Source organism: Triticum urartu, chromosome 6A (genome assembly GCF_056163025.1).
Source record: "Triticum urartu cultivar PI428250 chromosome 6A, HENAU_Tu73, whole genome shotgun sequence".
NCBI classification, from domain to species: domain Eukaryota; kingdom Viridiplantae; phylum Streptophyta; class Magnoliopsida; order Poales; family Poaceae; genus Triticum; species Triticum urartu.
This window is the reverse complement of record NC_141878.1, coordinates 363,431,269-363,455,131: the sequence shown is the minus strand read 5'-3', so window position 1 is coordinate 363,455,131 and position 23,863 is coordinate 363,431,269. Positions and strand designations below refer to the sequence as shown.

Below are 23,863 nucleotides of genomic sequence, written 5' to 3'. Positions count from 1 at the left end.
TATTGTGTGTTTGTTGGGGGAAACTTGGTGTCATGGCGAAGTAAGAAGCAGCCAGTGGTGTCCAAATCAACAGCTGAAGCTGAATATAGAGCTATTTCACAAGGCTTGAGTGAGATGTTATGGGTAAGAAATCTTCTCTCTGAGTTAAAGGTAATAAGGAAGGATCCCCTAAGGTTATGGTGTGATAATAAATCAGCTATCAACATTGCTAATAATCCAGTTCAGCATGACAGAACCAAGCATGTCGAGATAGACCGCTTCTTCATCAAGGAGAAGTTAGATGATGGCATAATCAGGATAAGTTATGTGAGCTCTAGAGAACAAGTGGCTGATTGTTTAACTAAGGGTTTAAGTGTCAAGGAGTGTAATTCTGCGTGTGACAAGATGGGAATGATAGATATCTATCACCCATCTTGAGGGGGAGTGTTGGGCTGTATATGTGTGAATCTGGCCCACATGGCCCATGTAAACCAGTATATGTATTGTACAGACTAGAGAGGAAGAGAGTTATCCAGAAATTTCCCAAACCCACCACACTTCAAAAATAGATTATATAAAACAATTAAAGCCTGATCTCTGATAATCCAGAGAACAAAGAGAGGGGGAGGTTCGAGAACTACTAACTCCAGCAACAGCATACTTACATCCATATATCTAAGCCAGGGAACAAATCCTAATACATGAGATTTTCATTTTAGAGCATAAGAAAGTGCACAGCAAATTAGTATATCCCAAGTTCCCAACCAATGGACTCATAGCGTGATAGTTTTTTTATGTTTGGACAGATTTGAGTGTTTGACAATGGATTATGTCTACTGTGAATTAAAGGCAGGATCTTCTGTTAGACATGCATTGGAATTTAAAATGCATGGTCCAGAGTAGATTATTAGCAACTAAAAAAGGAAAGTAACTCACGCATGGTGCTGTCGGAATTGTCGTGGATGCGTATAGTTGAACAAAAGGACACAACATCGTAATATTTTGATGGTTAAATAGGAAGAGTGGATATTTAGTTAAAGATTCAAGGTATACAGAGGCAACTAAGATAAAATCATATTTCCTGGATTAACATAATCAATTATTAATTTGCCGTGCTCTTATGGAAGATACCTACGGAATAACGGCTTGAATAGCTCAGCTTAACTTATAAAAAGCACCACCTATGTTGCCTGTAGGGCTTTGCTCTCCAACAACACCTCCACTGCCAACATAGAGCTGGCAAGCAAACTATCTTTATCATATTTTGTCTCTGCTGCGTCGATTGCTACAATGAACCGCCACTTGGCGATTCAGAGATACACAGTTGGCTACTCCAAAGAGTGTCAGGTTCATGATTTAAATAAACTGTGTAGACCAATTGAAGCCTAAAAACTTGATCAAGAAAAGAAAAGGGTTAAATTGTCTCCCTGAACCATATCATCATTGGCACTCAAACATATATGAAATGAAATACAGAAAACCGAACTGATAACTCACTGTTGAGTTTATATTTTGCAGCTTAAACCCGCATCCCTGTCCATGTACAAAATAAACAAAAGAGTATGCAGCCTATTCACAAAATAAACAAAAGTATATGGGGAATGGAGTTTAATCAAACACAGACCAAACAGGAATGGTAATTGGCCGAAATCACAATATTAAAAAATTTGGTACACCAACAATCGAAGATCCAGTAAATCATTAATAAAGTGATATATCAAACATAATTAGTTTGAGTGAGTGGATGTCAAATAATACAATTCATGGATGTCAGATACAGAAACTACGAAACCAAAAACAGAGAGTCATGGTTTGATGAATCCTCTCGATGCAATGGACAATACTTAACTTATCCTTATGGGGATGAATAAATCTGAATATTAGGGAATCATAGACTAATAAAAGTGTTTTGTTGTATCTGCAAACTGAAGGCAATGTGTTGGGTCAATTATGAGAGTAAACCAACACTAGTTGGTAAACGGTAACAATAACACAATAAAGAAACGCTATGAAGTATGTATGTGTGTGTATGGATGCACACTTGTGCTGAACAAATTTAAAAAGTTACCACTGAACCTTCTATATGATCCATCAACACGGCCGTAGCTTCAAAAGATAAATAAATCCGCACTGGAAGGATTGGTCTTCAACTCTTCATGATTGAGGCCAAACCTGCCATTGACCACCGGATTTTTTGAAAAGAAAATAAACCAGCAAACAATCAGAAATGTGAAAATGAGAATATCAAAGAGAAGATAAGGAAAGAGGATGATCTGTACCAGCCATGGAACAACCATCTCAAATTGCTGCCTGATCTCTGTGTGCTGCCCAGAAAGAGTTAAAATGCCCTTCTCAAATGCTCAGATGCTCTTACTTGACGGGCTGACATTCTGGATGAAGCTATTTCTAACCTGGAGGCGGATGCTGTTATATCTTTTGGTGTGTGGTTCTATCTTATGGGCTAATAGAAAAAAGGGTTATAAGTTGCAAGAAAGGATGCTTCCTGGTCTACTGTTCCTCCAGAATAACTTATGCCCAAGGCCATTGTTAAGTTGTTACTGCATTTAAATCAATCTGCCATGTCATGCAAACAACTTGACAGCCGACACTATGCCGTTTCTAACTGCTTTTTGTTCTTTGTTCGTCCTATCTTTAAGAGGAGAGCATATGACCCGTTCTTTCATTTTTTAGCTCACTGGCCATCCGCTGGCAATTTCAGGCTTTATACCAAAAAGAGATCTGCAACAATATTGGAAAGCTTGGGTTCCATCCAATCCTAATTCCTTATGCATGAACATATAAGGTAGTACATGAGGACTTGATAAAAAATGTTAGTCACGTATAACACAGGTATTGCGTTCAAGGTTTATTCTACCTATCTATCCATGCCATTAATCCTGCTTCCCTGCCATTGTTTTTCTGATGACTACCTGAGGAGAGATGACTAGACACTTCCCTGCCACTAATCCTGAAATAAGATATAGTGACTAGACATGGGGATCTTAGACTCTTAGTTGCGAAAGAGTGATCATGGCAGTTAGATACAGGATTATCTAATCTTTGGAGGAAAAAAATGAATAAACACTTCTTTAGTTGCACCACCTTTTGTAATCCCTGTCAATCGTGATATTGCAAGCAGCAAAAGTACACCGCTTCTAGTTCTTGAAACATGTGATGTGACCATCTCTGGGCTCAGGTTCAAGAAAATTGCAAAAGGGAACCAACTTCTTTTTATTTCTCTTCATAGTAGTGCCACATATCACAGCAGTTTACATCAAGATTACACAGCAGGTCTTGCATAAAACAAGCAAAACACTTCTTAATTACATCCAGAACACTACAGGAGAAAAGGACAGGATATGCTTGGACACTACACAAGAGCTAGAGCAGTGGCGCGTGGTTTGCAGCTCTCCCCTGTGATCATACTTAAGCCCAAACGTGCTCATATGGAGCACGCAAAAATCGACGATGCATGTAGGCTCCACTCCGTCGCGCTGCACACAATCGACAAGGCAAAAGTTGCTGTTGCCCATGTACGCGAGAGTGGCCCTTATTGCTGCCAGCCGCCGCTCCGGGACTTTGAGGAACAACTTCTCCTTCGCAATCTTACAATATGGCTGCACAGCACTTTCGCGGCTGCGGGAGGCGACTTCACAGGCACAAATGTACCCGTCTTTACGGAGCCCAACCCATGCGTCTAGCTCGCTGTCGTAGTAGCCTTGTCCTTGGAAAGGTAGTGCCCATTCCCCATGCCACCTCCACTCAGAACGCTTGGTGTCAAATGAGAAGGTACCCTTTGGAACATGTTGATAAAGACTGTCGTGTGCAGACATGAATATGGTGTGCCCATCCGGGTGCAGCGCATAAGAGGAAATTATATCATCCATGGCAAATGGCGGTGGCGATGGCACCCTTTTCCAGGACCAATCCATGGCTGGCCGTGGATCCTCAAGCTCATCGCTTCCCGTGGCTGCCCAAGACATGGCCTCAAAAGAGTGCTGCTCGCCGTCATGGCGAGATGTCAATGCATACAACTTATCACCGGCGGCCACAGAGATGTCAATGCCGCCAAGCAGTGAACGTGGTAGGCTTGGCCCGATGGTGATTCCCGCTATCTCGGTATCATATACGAGGATGGGAGTCTGTGGACAGTGTGGGTTGGTGGCGATGAAGATGCTGTTACCAAAGGCCGTGAAGCTCATGCCAAGATGGCGTACTGGCACAGGAAACCGGAGGACAGGAGGGCCAGGGAACCCTAACCGCATGTCGCTGGTGCAGGTATCTTGCAAAGTGTCGGCATCAACCTTGTAGATGCTGAAGCCCGTGTCCCAATCATCCAACACCAGGTAGAGGTGCTTCTTCGGCGCACGCCGCGGCCTTTTTCCGGTGCGGTCACCGTCGAGGTGCAAGTGCTGACGCTTAGGCATGCTTCTGCAATGGATCTTCCGGCCCTAAAGATTGATTTTTTTTGTTCTGGTGGTTACGAGGTCGCCAGTACAGGAGAAGAAACGAGCCGGAAGGGCAAGGAGACGACAATGGGGATCCAGATCTATCTATCTAACCTGGCAATGGTGTGTTACTTATAGGTCTTGGAACCCCTCCCCTTATTTATGAAGCGGGGCCTCGGATTGGAGTGACTAATCCAACTCCCGGCCGCGCTCGGATTGCAGATAGAACTCCCGACCTAGACCCCGAGTCGGAGCAGAAGCACGAAATGACTAATCCAACTCCCGGCAATGGGAACCCCCTACAGGACAGCCAGGAGTTACCGGAGTTACCGCGCCGTCGTCGCCGGAGTCGTTGCCGCCGCGCCCGGGGTCGCCGGAATGTTGATGTGGCCGGCGGCGCTCCGGCCCTCCTCTGCTTCCCCTCCTTTCTTTGCGCGTCTGCTTTTTTTTTTCTTTTGAGGGCTACTTTGCGCGTCTGCTATTCTTTCTTCAGACGCCTCCATTGTAAATCTCAAAAAATAAGATAAAGGGATAAATTCTCTAAAAGATCCTCAAAAAATAAAGTTCTCAAAAAATATAAATTCTCAAAAAAAATCTCTAAATTTGCTAAAAAATAAGATAAATTCTCTAAAAGATCCTCAAAAAAGATAAAATTTTCTTTAAATATACTTCGCTAAAACAAATAATTCCTCTGTAAAAATAGTGATCTAAACGCTATTATATTTCTTTAGGGAGGGACTACATATTACCGGCCGAAGCCACCAAGAAAATACATATTAAAAAATGTTACCCAAAATTTATAAAATTTTCATGAATTTTTTAAGAGTTCATGGATTAAAACAATGTTCATGCATTCTAAATAGCTTTCATGATTTTATAAAGTTTATTTTTAAAATGATTTGAATTTAAATATATTCAAATAATAATAATAATAATAATACATTCCTACGTTATAAAAAAGAGGTACACCATTTGTTTAAAGTACATGGTTCTTTCAAAATTAAATATTTAAGAAATGCTCGTGAATACTTTAAATTGCAATTTTAAAAATGGTCATGATTTTTCAAAATTGATCCTCTTTTGAAAAATGTTTATCTATTATGAACCAGTATAAGCAAAACCAGAAGAAAAACAAACGAAACTACACCACCCCGCACATGGGGAGGCACGGCACTGGCATCCAACGGCACGATCTCTATTCTCTAGTCGAGTGGCTTGGTGCGCGCGTTGAAGAGAGAAACGAGGAAAGCTCGTCCATGCCTCAAGTTGTAGATTATTGAGTATTGACTGTCCGATTGATATGAATCGACTTTCAGATTCAGTAAAGAAAATGATTAAACTGGTAGATCTCTGAATCTACTGAAGATTCTGAATATGTGCAAGTGCAGATAAACTTGACTTCAGAAGGATGAAAACCAACCTTAGTCTTCACGCAAGAGAAACTTAAGCTATGTGTGCAGACTGAATCTCTGCTGAAGCCACCACAGTGGTTTTAACTTTTTTACGGGAATATTAGAAGTTCTACTTAAGCATTAAAGGAGAAGGAAAATCTGTGCAGACTGAAACCCAGCTTAAGCAGTCCACAGTCTGTTCTGAAGGAGCCAGAGAGAAAACCTGATCTTACCTTCAGTTCGGAAGGGCCAAATGTTGCGGCTGTTGGTGTTCTGAATCTGACCAAAGAAAGAAATGAGCATCATAGGCTGACCAAAGAAACTGTGATGAAGATATCCATGTGATCCTAAGAGGAGAGGAGATACGCTGGACTCCTCTCATCCACTTGCCATTGAGGATTCCCTCACTGACCGTGATCTTTTCTCCATTACACCAAACGTAACAGAGAAGCAGAAATCTCCGAGGGCTCCTACCCACGTCTGACCGTAGCCCGAAAGGAGACATGCTCCACATTATCGATCTGAATCTTAGTCTTTCAGCTTCATTTGGTGTCAAACTAAAGCTGACCTCAGGTCTTGACTCCCCTTTTGTGTTTTGAGAATCAATTCACTAACTGAAGGAAAATTTTCATAGCTTTTCCATTTACACAGCAAAGCTAAGAGAGAGAGAGAGGGAGAGAGATGATCTACCGAAAAGATAATTTATTCTTTATTCTGCTGCAGAGGACATGATGTGATTTTGCAGTTGTACACTCCGGTGCATAACTGACATGAATCAATCATCAAGACAAAAAGGTATATCATGGCATTATAAATAATACAAACAGAAAAAGAAAATACACTTCAGGTGATATTCCAGTGCAGAATAAAATGCATACATGTCAAGAGGGTATAAAGTTCCACCACGCCAGCATCACAAAGCACTATCATGGCATTAGGAACAAGTTCACAACAAAACCACCAGAAAGAAATAATATATTGATTTCAGGTGATGTTCCACCGCATACCAAAGAGCGTAAATGACATACACCAGTCATCACACACAAATGTAGAGTGTCCACCACAAGGACATCTCAAAGAAGGGCAAGATTTCTACTATACAGCCCAAAAAGAAAAGAAGAATATCAAATCGCTATCCGTTTTCTAGTTACAAGCTGTGTTCAAACAGAGCACCAGGTCTCCAGCCTTCAGCTTTCATTGCATTGTACCTGTCCATGATGAAATGGAAGGATGAGGACCTGCTGCTGCAGCGCACATTCTCGGCGCAGAAGAGCTAAGGCTGCTATTGAGATTTACAGCATGGCTTGAATCATGTGCGGTCATACACAAGTGGATGTACAGAGTTTGCGAGGGCCTTCTATCAGATGACGGAATCTTACTGTGTGCAAAAGTACAATGTAGGATGCTTTCAGACGCTGTAATTCACAGAGAGGTGACTGAGGTAGCCACCCTAGTGCAATGCCCTTTGAAGATCAGATAGCAACCTGCAGAACTCATTCATAATTAGGTAGATAGCGAGCCTGTAGTGGCTTTTTGCTGAGTGAGGGAAGGAGTTCATCAACAACCTCAGAAGGCCTCTTATGTCATCTTCATATTCAAATATATGGCCATCATCGTCCTCGTAGTTCAGTGTATCACGAAGAAACGAACAACACAGGCCTTCAGATTTCCATCCTTTGTAATGCCCCAAGGAGTTCAGAAGATCTTCTCCACCAGCGGTATCTTTGACTTTCCAGAACAGCTGAAACAATGAGACAAAGTTTCCATATCCTTGATAAGGCTCCATCAGGTCAATATGACTACAGAGTAGGCTGCCATCACACGCGTTCACTCCCTGGGACATGATCCTTAGCCACTCGGTCAGATCAAATGGTAGCTTCTGACCATGAAATACCTCCTCGGTAACCATATGAACAAATTGGCGGTAGTCAAGGTCCCCAACAGCCTCACGGTACTCCACTATCACGCCCTCGGCCAGACCATCAAGCTTGATGGAGTCATCTTGATAGATTTGGAAGTTCTTCGAGGAAAAGTTTCCAGCAAGAGCAAAGTGTTCATGATGGAGCTTGACAACTTTGTTAAATGAACACATCAAGATCACTCTGCTACGAAGCATAGATAACTTCAGAGTGGTCGGTATCATTATCTCAGCAACCTCTTCGCAGCTCAGGACATCTCTACATCCAGGGAGCTCACAGTACTCGTGCATCTTGTACCTCAAAGAATAATCATACAAACTCTCTGTGTCTTCGATCTCTACCGCACACCTGAGGTGCCTGTGATGAGCATCAAAAATCAGCCTCCTTGGAACTCCTAGCTTGTTCCTAGCACTACACTTCAGGACTTTAGAGCCCGTTGACTTGCAGTTCCTGTAACAGTGATAAAGATTGAGTAGAGTCCTTCCAAGGTGCTTTCATATGTGCTAATAAAATGCATGACCACAATAATGTAATGAATAAAAATGTAAGGTAAGGCATACCCATACCTTACAGGGGACTTCTTAGCTGGTGGTGTCATTGTGTTTTCTTGAGAAATCAGTTTTTCAACAATTCCTTTTGGTTCAGTAGCCAATCCAATAGCCTGCCTTCTTTAGAACAGCCCTCGACCCATCCTATTGAGCTCACTTGCTTTTTTCAGAGGAACTGGGAGTTAGTGCAAGAAGATGTTATACAAGCTGTGAAAGAATTCTTTAAGTCAAGGATTATGCCACCAGGTACAAATGATACGGTTATCTGTCTCATCCCCAAGGGGAGTGATCCACAAGGTCTGAAGGTTTATAGACCGACCAGCCTATGCAATGTACTTTACAAGGTGGTGTCAAAATGTCTGGTAAACAGACTAAGGCCTTTTTTGGATGAGATCATCTCAGAGACGCAGAGCGCCTTCATTCCCGGCAGGATGATTACCGATAATGCGACCATTGCCTTCGAGTGCTTCCATAAGATCCAACATAGCAAGAATGGATCGAATACTCACTGTGCGTACAAAATGGATCTTGCCAAAGCTTACGACAGATGTGACTGGAGGTTTCTTGAGGGAGCAATGCACAAACTGGGCTTCTGCCAAACATGGATTGGGTGGATAATGAGCTGTGTCAAATCGGTGTCATATGCTGTCAAGTGGAATGGCCAACTCCTTGAATCCTTTATACCCACAAGAGGGCTTCGGCAGGGTGATCCCCTAAGCCCATATTTGTTTCTGCTGGTAGCAGATGGACTAGTTAGCGCCCTCCGTAAGGAGATTGCAGCTAAAAGAATAACTCCCATAAAGGTGGCTAGGGGAAGCCCAGGGATTTCCAACTTGTTGTTTGCTAATGACAGTTTGCTATTTTTTAAAGCTTCACATGGGGAGGCTTTAGTGATAAAGGAGGTTCTCGAAAAGTTCCAATGAGGCACGGGGCAGCTACTGAGTCAAGCGAAGTGTTCCTTACTGTTTAGTGAACACTGTCCAGTGCATGTCCAGGAAAGTATTAAGGATACACTAGGGGTAGTGGCATCATCCTTTGAGAGCAAGTACCTGGGCCTCCCAACCCCGGAGGGTAGGATGAAGGGTGAAAAGTTTCAACCTATTATGGAGAGGTTTGTGAAGAGATGCTCGGATTGGAATGAAAGGTACATGTCTCACGCAGCAAAAGAGGTCCACGTAATCTCGGTTGCTCAAGCATTACCCACCTACCCAATGAGAATTTTCAAGATGAACAAAAGTTTCTGTGAAAAGTATGAGAAACTTATTAGGGACTTTTGGTGGGGTGATGAAGAGGGACACAGGAAGGTGCACTGGATGTCATGGGAACAAATGGTGAAACCGAAGCGGGGAGGTGGAATTGGTTTCCGTGATATGCTGTCCTTTAACCAGGCTTTGCTTGCGAGGCAAGGATGGAGATTACTCCAGTATCCAAACAGCCTGTGTGCTAGGGTTCTAAAGTCCAAATATTACCCGAATGGGGAGTTACTAGATACAGTCTTTGCGACTGACGCATCGCCGGTATGGAGAGGCATTGAATTTGGGCCGGAACTCCTGAAAGAAGGAGTCATTTGGAGGATCGGTGATGGCCGGAAAATTAGGATACAGAGAAACAATTGGATCCCCAGGCTTAATGGATTAAAGGTGGCCACATTTATAAGGAATTCACGCCTTCGTTGGGTGAATCAGCTCATCAAACCGGACATCAATGAATGGAATTCAGAACTCATTCACCAAATCTTCCCTGTTTATGATGCAGAGGCAATCTGTAGGATAAAACTGCCCACCAGGAGGTCTACGGACATCATTGCTTGGCATCATGAAAATACAGGTATTTTCTCTATAAGAAGTGCGTATAAACTGGCCGAGGAAATCAAAGTGAGGGATAAGGCCCAGGCATCTAGCTCTTCAGGCTCAGCAAATAATAGGAGCAGCTGGGACCTGATTTGGAAGTCCAAAATACCCCAGAAAATAAAGATAAATGCTTGGAGAATTGCAACAAATTCTCTGGCCACCATCAAAATTAAAGTCAGGCGCACCTTGGGGAAGATTGCAACTTGTACCATCTGCGGTCAGGAGGATGAAGATGAGTTCCATGCAGTGGTGGCGTGCACAAAAGCTAAAGCTCTCCGGAGTGAGATGAGAAAAGTTTGGGCTTTACCCACAGAGAAAGAATTCAGGTACACAGGGAGGGACTGGCTCCAATGCCTCTTAGCGAAGTGCGATGAAGACACAAGGGAGAAGCTAATGTTACTATTCTGGAGAGCTTGGTTCCTACGCGATGACTGCGTTCATGGAGAAGGAAAAGCAAGAGTTTCTGTATCGGTTCACTTCTTATATGTTCATGCATAAGGAATTAGGATTGGATGGAACCCAAGCTTTCCAATATTGTTGCAGATCTCTTTTTGGTATAAAGCCTGAAATTGCCAGCGGATGGCCAGTGAGCTAAAAAATGAAAGAACGGGTCATATGCTGTCCTCTTAAAGATAGGACGAACAAAGAACAAACAGCAGTTAGAAACGGCATAGTGTCGGCTGTCAAGTTGTTTGCATGACATGGCAGATTGGCCCTTGTTGCTGCCAGCCGCCGCTCCGGGACTTTGAGGAACAACTTCTCCTTCGCAATCTTACAATATGGCTGCACAGCACTTTCGCGGCTGCGGGAGGCGACTTCACAGGCACAAATGTACCCGTCTTTATGGAGCCCAATCCATGCGCCTAGCTCGCTGTCGTAGTAGCCTTGCCCTTGGAAAGGCAGAGCCCATTCCCCACGCCACCTCCACTCAGAACGCTTGGTGTCGAATGAGAAGGTACCCTTTGGAACATGTTGATAAAGACTGTCGTGTGCAGACATGAATATGGTGTGCCCGTCCGGGTGCAGCACGTAAGAGGAAATTATATCATCCATGGCAAATGGCGGTGGCGATGGCACCCTTTTCCAGGACCAATCCATGGCTGGCCGTGGATCCTCAAGCTCATCGCTTCCCATGGCTGACCATGACATGGCCTCAAAAGAGTGCTGCTCGCCGTCATGGCGAGATGTCAATGCATACAACTTATCACCGGTGGCCACAGAGATGTCAATGCCACCAAGCAGTGAACGTGGCAGGCTTGGCCCGATGGTGATTCCCGCTATCTCGGTGTCATATACGAGGATGGGAGTCTGTGGACAGTGTGGGTTGGTGGCGATGAAGATGCTGTGACCAAAGGCCGTGAAGCTCATGCCAAGATGGCATACTGGCACGGGAAACCGGAGGACGGGAGGGTCAGGGAACCCAAACTGCACATCGCTGGTGCAGGTGGTATCTTGCAAAGTGTCGGCATCAACCTTGTAGATGCTGAAGCCCGTGTCCCAATCATCCAGCACTAGGTAGAGGTGCTTCTTCGGCGCACGCCGCGGCCTTTTCTCGGTGAGGTCGCCGTCGAGGTGCGAGTGTTGACGCTTGGACATGTCTCCTCGACTCCTCCTATCAATCTTCCCGCACTAATAACTGGATATAAAGATTGAATTTTTGATTCTGATGGAGGTTACGAGGTTGCCAGTAGAGGAGAAGAAATTTATAGAGAAACGGAAGGGCAATGAGGAGGCGACAGATCTAACATGACTCCCAGCCGGGCTCGGATTGCAAATAGGCAATGGCAGAGTGCCTAGCTAGACCCCGAGTCGGAGCAGAACCACCATGACGAGCGCACTACTCCACAAGAGAGCCTCACCGGAGTTGCCGTGCCATGGTCGCCGGAGTCGTCGCCGCCGCTCTCGTGCTCCATGCGCCCGTGGACTGCTTGAGTTGCCGGGCCGCCCGTATGGCTAGAAATAAGGCAGTTGAGACGCGCCGCCCCTCCGTGGTCGCCGAAATCTTGGTGTGCCCGCCGCCCTCTGCTTCCCTTCTTTCTTTCTTTTTTGTTTTGTTTTGCACTCGGTTCGGCCCATTCCGGGGTATAGCCTGCCTAGGCGCATACATGGGCCCATTCCGGGGTTGAGCCAGATTTTTTTTGTAAATTCTCTCGAATGTCTCAAAAAAAAGATAAATTCTCTCAAAAACAATTTCTCTAAAACAAGTAGTACATACTCCCTGCGTCCCATAATATAAGAGCGTTTTTTTACACAAGACGGAGGGAGTATTAAACAATGTTCCCAAAACTTTAGAGAATGTTCATGAATTTTTAAAGAGATCACAGACTAAAACATTGTTCATGCATTTTAAATAGATTTCATGATTTTCCTGAAGTTCTTTTTTTAATGCTTTGAATTTTAAATACATTCCAAAAAATAATGAAAACAATAATATAGATAGGAGAAAGCAAGAAGACAAACTAGAACAGGAGAGGGATACAAAAGGACAACAAAACGCACAAACAGCTAAAAGCTCCAGGAAAAAACATATCTGTTAACAAAATCGCACAATCAACTAAGTGCATCTCTAGCCAGTCCCCTATAAGTTAATAAAGTAAAACCCTTAGTAGAGTATATATATACTCTACTGTTTTTTTGCCGTTTCTAGCCGATTCCCTAAACTTAACGGAGTAAACTTCAATTTGATCAAATTCAAACCAATTTGAACCACATTCAAACATATACATAGATAGTTTTGCAGAACCAAATATAAAACACAAATTTAAACTAAATTAAGCTTAACTAAAGTACTTTCGATCGAATGTGAGGTTGAGCCAATCCTTCCTCGTCAGGTACGGTGTGTCGTGATTTGGGTCCGTGCTGGTGTCGTCGTCTTCGTCGCCGGGGAAGACACTCCTCCACTCTTCGACTTTGATCTCCTCATCCTTGCTGCCCTTCGCACCGTCGTCCTCGCCGCCTTCGACCTTGTCGGAGGAGATAACGATAATCTCGCCACTACCATTGGCAAAGATCATCCGCTCTGCCTCCACAAGCTTCAGGTGCTGCCGGCAGAGCTCTTGCATGTACGCCCTGTCGGCGGCCTCGGCCTCGAGGCGCTCCCTCGCCTCGCAGCCCTCCCGCGCCATAGCCGAGCTCACCACCCCCGGCTCCTCCGTGACGAGGTGGACCGGAGCCGTGCCGAAGTGGAAGTTGAGTCGGGCCGCCGCGCTGTGGTAGCGGACCTACCAGCGGTCGTACTCCTTGGCCGCGAGCTCGGGCGTATGGAAGCTCCCGAGCCGCCGCTGGGTGTGGGTCTCCTGATCCATGATTTTGGCCACACACGTCCCCCACTGTCCCTGCCGGACCCCGAGGTAGGTCCTCGTCGGTGGCCGGGGCAGAGGGAGGACAGGGAAATTAAGGAGCAGATCGAGAGCACTTTGTTTATCTCCTGAAAACTCAAACTAGCCCCAGTCCACCATATGACAAGAGCGCGATCACTGTAAGAACAGAAGCTACAGCAGGAGCTGAGAGGAGCCCAATATATCCAAATAGAAAGTGCCAATCTCCAGCCTCACGTTGAGGAATGAAGTGAGACTGGCAGAAAATTCAGACATACCAGTAGAGAACCCTCAACACAATATTGCCATTCTCGACAGCGAAAAAACTTAATCAGATAATTGTTGGAGGCGCTTTGCACCAGCTTAAAAAACATATGGGCATCACACCGATGGAGGGTGAAATCATAGGGTGCCCAATCCAATCTAGAACTTTACTCCATAAAATGCACGATACAGCGCAACCCACCAGAAGGTGGTCAGTATCCTCCAGCGAATTGCCACAAAGAACACATTCCACGTTATGTGGGAGGCCACGCCTCGCGAGACGATCGACGATCCAGATCCTTTTCCGGATAACTAGCCAGATAAATATTTTGCAACAAAGGGGATCCCACGTCTTCCAGATTGCATTTGCAAAGGCACATAAAGGAACTCCTTGGGAGAAAGCTCGGTATGCTGATTTGGAAGTTAAGTGACCGGAAGGTTCTAACCTCCAACTCCAACAATTCTCCTGAGATGGATCAAGTTGGATTAACCCTGATGACATCCCAAATATTAAGCAATTGAATAATTTTTTTAATGGTGAACTTAATCTTGATGTCTCTCAACCAACGGCCATCAGTAAGGCCATCAGCCACCTTGGGCGTGGATTTGATATTGTTTGGGACCGAAGCGACAAGATCCAAATGCCTCCAAGGTTTATCAGGTTCAATCCTAGCAATCCACGCCCGGCGAAGCTTCATTGCAGAACTAATGCCAGTAAGGTTAATGACCCCAAGGCCCCCATTTTGCAGGGCAGTGCCCTTCAACAATTTCAGAGCCCTTCCAAAGGAAGGCCCTGCAAATCTTGTCAATTTTCTTGAACACCCAAGGAGGAGGATCAAGAGAAATCAGATTGAAGATTTATATGCGGGTTAGGACAGACTTGACCAACACAGGATGACCACTCTGCGTTAACATTGCAGATTACCATGATGCAAGACGCGACCTTATGATGTCCAATAATCTTTGAACGTCCTCTTTACTAGCCCTTTTGCAGTTCAGTGAGCGAGCCTACAGCTGAGCATATTGCAACAGAATGTGGCTAGATAATCATCACATAGGATGGGTGAGATTGAACTTTTGGATAATTTAAGACTCGGTCCCGAAGCCCCTTTAAGGATTTCCATCAAAGAGTTCACTGTGCGATGCGGTAAACGTCTTAGCTTTCCTGGCCAGACGTGTTGCGTGTTAAATAGCTGGGTTGCGAGCCCGGATACGCGTACAGGTTGTTGGGATACATCTCTTGGAGAGAAAGAATACTAGAGATAAGAAAGATAAAGATTACATATTATTCTAGCTAACTAACTACTCCACGGGATGATCTTATACCGGCGCAACTCCTTGACATACACGCAATATCTCATGTTTGACACCCTCCCTTAATCACAACTTCGTCAAGTTGAGATTATGATTGAAGTCTTCAAAGCTTCTTGTGGGTAGAGCTTTAGTGAAACCATCCGCAACTTGGTCTTGAGAGTGAATAAACCGAATATCCAAAAGTTTATTTGCAACTCTTTCTCGAACAAAGTGAAAATCTATCTCAATGTGTTTAGTTCTAGCATGAAAGACTGGATTTGCTGATAAATAGGTAGCACCTAAATTATCACACCAAAAACAAGGAGCTCTAGTGCTTTTCATACCTAGTTCCTTTAAAATTGACTGCACCCATATGATCTCTGCTGTTGCATTTGCCAATGCTTTGCATTCTGCCTCTGTACTAGATCTTGAAACTGTGGCTTGCTTCCTGGCACTCCAAGATATCAGATTTGGTCCAAAGAAAACTGCAAAGCCACTTGTTGAACGTCTGTCATCTAGACAACCAGCCCAATCAGAGTCAGAGAAGGCACTGATAAGTGTAGAAGATGACTTGCTGAAATTTAGGCCAACATTCAGCGTATTTTTCACATATCTTACTATACGCTTTGCAGCAGTCATATGAACAGTGGTAGGTGCATGAACAAACTGACACACTTTGTTAACAGCAAAGGAAATGTCTGGTCTAGTCAGTGTTAGGTATTGAAGTGCACCTACCAAACTTCTGTACTTTGTACCATTTTCTGAACTCAAGGGCTCTCCTTCAACAAGAGATAATTTTTCTGTGCTGGATAAAGGAGTGGGCGCAGGCTTACAACTTTGTAAACCAGCCTTTTTTACCAAGTCTGTTGCATATTTTTCCTGAGAGAGGTGAAGACCATCCTTGTGTTGCTTTACCTCAATACCAAGAAAATAATGCAGATCTCCTAGATCCTTGAGGGCAAATTCTGTACTCAAATCTTTCAACAGTGCAGTTATAGCTTCATCAGATGAGCTTGTCACAATTATATCATCAACATATATGAGAACATATATGGATATACTTGATTTGTTATAAATGAACAATGACGTGTCAGACTTTGAGGGAGCAAAACCAAGTGCTTGAATCTTCTTACTGAGACGAGAATACCATGCTCTTGGTGCCTGCTTTAGTCCATACAACGCCTTGTCAAGTTTGCACACATGAAGTGGTGCATGTGTGTTTACAAACCCAGGTGGTTGTTTCATGTAAACCTCTTCTTCCAGAACACCATGGAGGAACGCGTTCTGAACATCTAGCTGACGTAGACTCCATCCCCTGGACACAGCAATGGACAAAACAAGACGAATAGTAGCAGCCTTTACAACTGGACTAAACGTGTCCTCATAGTCAATACCATACCGTTGTTTAAAACCCTTTGCAACGAGTCTAGCTTCGTAACGGTCAATGGTTCCATCAGCTTTCTTTTTAATCCTAAAAACCCACTTGCAGTCAATAAGATTTTTACCTCGTTGTGAAGGAACCAAGTGCCATGTTCTATTTTTCTTAAGTGCTATGATTTCATCATGCATTGCTTTTCTCCAATTTGCATCACCCAAAGCTTCCTCAAGTGTATTGGGTTCTCCTGGTTCACCTGTAGAACATACCAGCCCATATTTTGTAACGTGTTTATAATCAACAGGTTTAATTACCCCTTGTTGTAGTCGCGTTCGACGTGGAGGAGTAGGAGCAGGCGCTTCTGTAGAGAGATCCGGCGTAGAGGATCCCGGGTCTGGATCAAACTGATCCTCACCCGATCCCGAGGAGGATCCGCGCGGGCCTCCAGAAACAGCAGCGTCACCAGGCGATGTCGAAGCGGGATCTTCTGTGGTCCTGGGTCGTGGTGTGGAAGCCGATATCACCGTAGAAGATCCGGGCCTGGAGGCGTCATCATGGCCCAATGATTGCCTGGGCCCCGGGCTGAGCAAATCTGCCCCTGCGTCCGCCTGACGAGTAGCGGCATGACGTGTGTACACACGCAGTTGGGCCTGACTCTGAACGCGGCCCGAGCCAGTACCGGCCCGCCGCTTGTCAGGCGCGGAGTCACGCGCACGAGGGGAAGCGCTGCCGCCCACCAGGTTCTGCCGCGTGGCTGGTGCAGATTCAGCGGCGCGCCTGCCTGCTCCTGTTTCGGCTGGCGCGGCAGAATCATTGCCAGGCGCGGGATCCGAGGAAGATCTGCTGCCTGGCTGTAGCACCTGCGCTGATCCCGAGGTGGATATGTCCCCCGAGCCAGGACACATGAAATAAGGGTCTGCGGCGCCATTTTCTTCATTATTTTCTATGATTTTTGCACTGTTTTCTTCTGCATCATCACAAAGCTCATGGAGACCATTAGTAGGGTTAGTCAACATATGATCATCACAATTTGTAATACCCCCTTGATCATAGCCGGAGAGATGATAGGGTAAAAGCAAGATTTCCTTGCGGAGTAGGGCACTGGCATTGGGATGAAGATCCACAAAGGGAAATGTTGTCTCATCAAAAATAACATCACGTGAGATATATACCCTACCAGTGGAGATGTCAAGACACTTGACACCTTTGTGTTGGGCGCTATAGCCAAGAAAAGCACACCGTTTTGAGCGAAACATGAGCTTGCGTTGATTGTAAGGCCGAAGATTTGGCCAACACGCACACCCAAAAACACGAAGAGAGGTGTAATCAGGTTTCGTGTGGAGGAGACGTTCCATAGGTGTTTCATTATTTATGACACGACTAGGAAGCATATTGATGATGTGAACAGCTGTTAGAAAGGCCTCATCCCAAAACTTGAGAGGCATGGAGGCTCCTGCGAGGAGGGCCAAGCCAACCTCAACAATGTGCCTATGCTTGCGTTCGGCTGACCTATTTTGTTGGTGAGCGTGTGGGCATGATACTTGGTGAGATATGCCTATATTTTGGAAGAAGGAATTGAGTTTCTCGTATTCCCCTCCCCAATCGGATTGGACAGCAATGATCTTACTGTCAAACTTTCTTTCAACGAGTGCTTGAAAGTTGTGAAAAACTTGAAACACATCAGATCTTTTTTTGAGAAGATAGATCCATGAGAATTTGCTATAGTCATCGATAAAACTAAAATAGTACGTGTGTCTACCAACAGAGGAGGGGGCCGGTCCCCACACATCAGAAAAGATCAATTGCAAGGGTTTAGTGGAGACACTAGTAGATATGGGATATGGTAATTGATGACTTTTAGCACACTGACATGAATCACAAATAGTTTCAACATTGCGCTCACCAACAAACGGGAGCTTATTTTTCCTAAGTAATTTTTCAACCAAAGAAAATGAGGCATGTCCTAAACGATCATGCCATCGTGTGGATGAAAGCTTGATAGCACCACAAGCTTGTTTATTGAACCTTCTAAACTCCGGAATCAACGGGTAGAGCCCTCGAACACATCTACCTCGATAGAGAACTTTCCTCGTGGCCTGATCCTTGATCAAAAAGAAGAAAGGATGAAATTCAAGAAAAACATGATTATCAATAGTAATTCTATGAATGGAGAGAAGATTCTTATGAGCACTAGGAACATGCAGGATTCTTTTGAGATGAATTTTACGACTAGGGGTATTAAAAATTGAGTGGCCAATGTGACTTATACCCATACCTTCACCACTGGCCGTATGAATTTGATCTTTGCCACGATATTTCTCCTTCATGGTGACTTTCTCGAGTTCATTGGTGATGTGGTTGATGGCACCACTGTCAACATACCGGTTTGTGTCAATTCCATAGGAGCCATCGGCCGCCGCAGCAACTTTCTCTTCATCTTGTGAGGAGTCGCTGTCATGTTCTTTGTAGCGGTACCAACAGTCCTTTGCCGTATGGCCAGGCTTGCCACAAATTTGGCAGCGAGGCAAGTCCGGACGGGACCGGTTGGAACCACTACTGCCACCACCACGGCGCCCTTTGGAGTTACCGGAGCGCCCGCCGCCGCGTGAATTGTTGAAGTAGTTGTTGGAGTAGCCACTTCCGCTGGAGCCGAACCTCCCCTTGCCACGGGAAGATGAACGCGAGCGAGAGCCACCACCGCTTCCTCTGGATGCAGAGTTGGCCGATGATTTGAAGCCACCACCGGGACCATGATACTGTGCCATGCGTTGATCAAAGTTACTGAGCATGGCAAAAAGTTCATCGAGAGTTACCGGAGTGACACGGGCATCTGGTGTGGAGACTGAAAGTGCTAGTGATCGACTAGAGGGGGGGGGGGTGAATAGACGATTTTTATGAAAGTCTTCAAAACATGTAAGCTTCGAAGACAAACGATAGAAATAAACCTATTACCATGCAGTGGAAGGTAGACTACACTAGGCAAAACATAGTCAAGTATTCAATGAAGTGAAAGCACAATGACTAATAGCAGCTAGGCAGTAAGGATCAGGTAGGAAGATAATGTGAAGCCAATCAGAACAAGTAGTCACTCAGTGAAGACAAAAGATAATTCAATCATACAATGACTTCACAAGGACCAACAGTAAGGAAAGGGAAGGGAAGGATGAAACCAGTGACTCGTTGAAGACAACGATTTGTTGGACCAGTTCCAGTTGCTGTGACAACTGTACGTCTGGTTGGGGAGGCTGAGATTCAACTCAGAAGACCTCGTCTTCACCTTATTCCCCTTGAGCTAAGGACACCCAGTCCTCGCCCAATCACTCTGGTAAGTCTTCAAGGTAGACTTCCAAACCTTCACAGACTTCGTTCACCGGCGATCCACAATGACTCTTGGATGCTCAGAACGCGACGCCTAACCGGCTGGAGGATTCACAGTACTCAAGTGTAATAAGTCTTCAGATCACACAGACAAGAAGACTTAAGTGATGCCTAACACTCTTTGGCTCTGGGTGGTTAGGGCTTTATCCTCGCAAGGAATTCTCTCTCAAAGGCTTCGAGGTGGGTTGCTCTCAAACGACAAAAGCCATACTCTAACTCTGAGCAGCCAACCGTTTATGGTTGTAGGGGGTGGAATATTTATAGCCACTAGGCAACCCGACCTGATTTGTCCGAAATGACCCTGGGTCACTAAGGAACTGACACATGTTCCAACGGTCAGATTTCAAACACACATGGCAACTTTACTTGGGCTACAAGCAAAGCTGACTTATCCAACTCTGGACAAGATTTGCTCTCATAGTCTTCACTCGAAGACATAGGATTTTGGTTAAGCATCACTTCAGTCATTCTGACTGGTTCTCTTGGACCCCACTTAACAGTACGGTGGTTTCTATGACTCAACAAAGAAAAACACAGAACGACGAAACTGCTAAGTCTTTGCGCTCCATAGTCTTCACGCGATGTCTTCTCTTGTCATAGTCTTCAATGTGAATGTCTTCACATACCACCTTTGACTTCAATGTCTTTATACATTTTTAGGGGTCATCTCTGGTAGGAAAACCGAATCAATGAGGGACTTCTACCTGTGTTATCCTGCAATTCTCACAAACACATTAGTCCCTCAACTAGGTTTGTCATCAATACTCCAAAACCAACTAGGGGTGGCACTAGATGCACTTACAATCTCCCCCTTTTTGGTGATTGATGACAAACTAGTTGAAGTTTTCAACGGAGAATATAATATGTGAAATTGTAAAGGATAGGGAATTGTCTTCATTAGTTGCAAGGCCCCCCCTGAAGATGTGCATATAAGTAATTTGCTTTTGGAATGAAAATGCACATGGCAGGTTGTACTTGTGGAGATCCTCTTCAACTTATGATGACAATTCATCATGCATGAAAAGTATGTGAAGATAATGACATGCATAATGAAAAATGGACGTCTGCAAAATGATCTAAGTGTGGAATTTATCGTCGCACATGCGGAATTTATCATTGCATCATAGAATAGCAAATAAGTAGCAGGCGACCATCGAGTTTAAGTGTTACAACTCAAAGAACCAAATGTATCAAAACGAGAGTTGTAAACACTAGGCAAAACATAAAGCAACCGCCCATATGGACCCGCTTGAAGACTATCAAACTCATATGCTTCTCCCCTTTTGTCAGCAAGGACCAAAAATGTTTGAATACATAGAGCGTCTACTCGTTCCCATGAGGAGTAGGTGAAGCAGCAAGGTCGTCGGTGTTGTTCGGTGGTGCAGACGAACTCGGGGCAGTGTCGATGCGTGCAGAAGTAGGGGGCGGTGAAGTGGCATCGTCTTCGTCCTTGATCACTCTGGCATTCAGTTGCCGCGGAGGAAGAGAACTCAGAGTCTTCAAGAGACGGAGTTCGTCGCAGCACAGTCCTTCTTGGAGGTGTGGAGTCAAACTTGAAACATTCAGAGAAGCCATCCTCCCGAAGATCATCTTCAGAACACATAAGCGTCAGCCCTTTCCATGTACGCCGACAGGTTTCATGGGCAACAAAGGCATTCTTGGTGGCAAGATTGTGAATGCGGTTGACATCCACCAAGAGGCTTTGCATTTGGCGCTTCAGCCAGTCATGATGCATATCCTGTTTCTGATGAAGGGCAACCAGAAGCTCTCGGTCATTGAGAACACGAGATCGCTTCTTGGGCCGTTGGGCAATAGTGCTTTCAGTGGCTTCAGTGAGGGCACGATGAGGTGCACGTGTAGTACCAGCCAGAGGATAAACACGAGTGACTGCTTCAACTCCTTCAATGTTTTGAGAGAAACTTTGATGCTCAGCATTCTGAAGACTAAGAGGCTCCTTGGCAGGCTCTTGATAGATGGCTTCAACGGACATATCAACGTCAGGCAGAGAGATCCGATGATTGTGAGCAGAGGGCTGATATGAGACAGTTGAGTGTAGTTTGATCAGCCGCATTATCCATGGAGCATAAAACTTCAAGCCAAAAAGATCAGATCCTGATGCAGCAAGTTGGCGGATGAAGAAGTCTTGGGCATTGAAGCATTTGCCGTGAAGAATATAAAAGACGAAAGTCTTCGTTGCACCTTCCAGCTTTGCATGTGGAGAATGTCCTTTGATGGGCTAGAGAGTTCGCCTGATAATGTGATAGATAGTGCGTGGCAGATACTCAAGGTCTTCAACAAAGAACTCCTTAGGGTATGCAGCATTTGGAGGCAAAGGCTTCATCATGCTAAGAATCTGACTCATGTTCGGTTCAGACTTCTGAAAGATGCTCTCCATAGCTGCACTGTGAAGCTGACAACCAGGTTCATAAAGATCTCCAGGAGTGGGTAGACCAGTGAGCTCAATGATATCAAAGGCTTTGGCTTCGTGATGAACATTGCCGGTCATCCACTCAAGGACCCAAGTCTTTGGATCTCTGTTGTAGCCATGAATGTGAAGAGTGGCATAGAATTGGAGCAGCAACTCTTCGTTCCAGTGCTCTTGGTCGGTGACGAAAGGCAACAGTCCAGACTCTTTGAAGCAATTCAGAGCTTCTTCCAAACAAGGCAGACCAGTTATGGCTTCAATGTCAAGACGCATATGAGGGAAAATGCGACCTTGATTGTACAGAATGCATGAGTAATAACTTCGCTGCGGATAGCTCTAGAACCGATCAGAAGATATTCTTTCCCTTGAGTATGGGTTCTTGGAGCTATTGAAGAAGGTGTTGTCTACTTTGGAGCTGTTGACATTAAAGGATCCGGGTGCTGATGCAGGACCTGGAAACCTGGGCAACCTTGGTATTGGCTTCTGTACCTGAGGCCTGTGCTCAATGTGATAGTCAAACTGAGGACCAGCAGCAGGCGCAGGAGCAGTAGCATCATTGGCTTCACTGACTTCTGGCACATTGGTTGGTGCAGGCTCCACATTTGCTTCAGCCATGACAACATCATTGGCTTCATTTGTGTTGGTGGTGGCAGCCTCAAGATTTTCAACCTCCACTTGATGAGCTGGAGGGTCGGGCACAGACACGTTCTCCTCGAGAACAGCTTCTTCAGTAATGGGGGGAGTAGGGACACGTTCTTCTTCTTGTGTGTCGTCGGCTGATGCAGCCGGAATGTCTTCAGCAGCTCTAGCTTTAGACTCGGAGACATTCACAGTAGGAGTGGCATCTGGAAACACTTGACGTGCAACAGATTGGTGGGGCACTTCTCCTTCTGGAACGCTCGAAAGAGGGACTTGAGACCTTGGTCCTTTGCGAAGCCTGCGTAACGCTGGCGACGCCTCTGGAGATGGAGTTAGCTGGGCCTCAAAGTCATCTTCTTCTTCTTGCCGGGGTGGTGTGACTTGTTGTTGTGGGTGATCAGCCCATGATGCATCCTGAGCAATTGGCGTCAGAGGACGACCAATGCTGATGAGTTCGCTGTGCGTAAGCACAGGCGATGATACCAAGTTGTGCTCGATCTGAGGAAGAACTACATCATCTTCAACATTGTCATGGTGACCAATGTCTTCAGCAGTGGTGGGATCAGCTGCTGGAATGTCTTCAGCTTCATGAGCCTCTGTGGAAGCAGGCTCATGGATAGTCAGTTGGCGCTCTTGATGTTCAGCGGCAGGGCGAACCATGAAGATAGGTTCAACAACTAAGGGCTCTATGGGAGCAGCCCGATCCTTCTTGGTCTTGCGCTTCTTCTTGGAGGGAGGAGTAGTAGAGGCTTCATGATGTTTCCTCTTTCTCGCTTCAGCCGCAGCAGTCCTCGTCTTCTTCAGTTCTGAAGCGGTTGACCTGACCTTTGGCTTCGAGCCAGTCATGCTGGCTGGGAAGACAATGGGATGTGCTTCTTGCCTTGGTGCTTCGGGTTCGGCCACAGCTGGCTTCTTCTTCTTCTTTGCAGCCATCCTGGGATCGATGCCAGGACGACCAAGGGCCTTGCGCTTCTCAGCCTCATTGTAGGCTTGCACACACTTGTCAGCCAGGCTCTTCATGTGCTCACGAGAACCTT

The 23,863-nt window shown here is 45.3% G+C and overlaps 3 protein-coding genes across 3 annotated transcripts; all 3 read right to left on the bottom strand.

Annotated features, from left to right (window-relative positions):
- Positions 1 to 3,302: 3,302 nt before the first annotated feature.
- Positions 3,303 to 4,406, bottom strand: LOC125515970 (uncharacterized). Its single transcript, XM_048681447.2, has one exon. It carries the CDS (start codon positions 4,404 to 4,406, stop codon positions 3,303 to 3,305), a length of 1,104 nt encoding a protein of 367 aa, XP_048537404.2.
- A 2,862-nt stretch (positions 4,407 to 7,268) lies between these two features.
- On the bottom strand, positions 7,269 to 8,027 carry LOC125515971 (uncharacterized). The gene has a single exon (XM_048681448.2). It carries the CDS (start codon positions 8,025 to 8,027, stop codon positions 7,269 to 7,271), a length of 759 nt encoding a protein of 252 aa, XP_048537405.2.
- Positions 8,028 to 10,726: 2,699 nt separating this feature from the next.
- LOC147965267 (uncharacterized) lies at positions 10,727 to 11,731 on the bottom strand. Its single transcript, XM_087530380.1, has one exon. The coding sequence runs from the start codon at positions 11,729 to 11,731 to the stop codon at positions 10,727 to 10,729; it is 1,005 nt and encodes a 334-aa protein (XP_087386506.1).
- Positions 11,732 to 23,863: the final 12,132 nt, after the last annotated feature.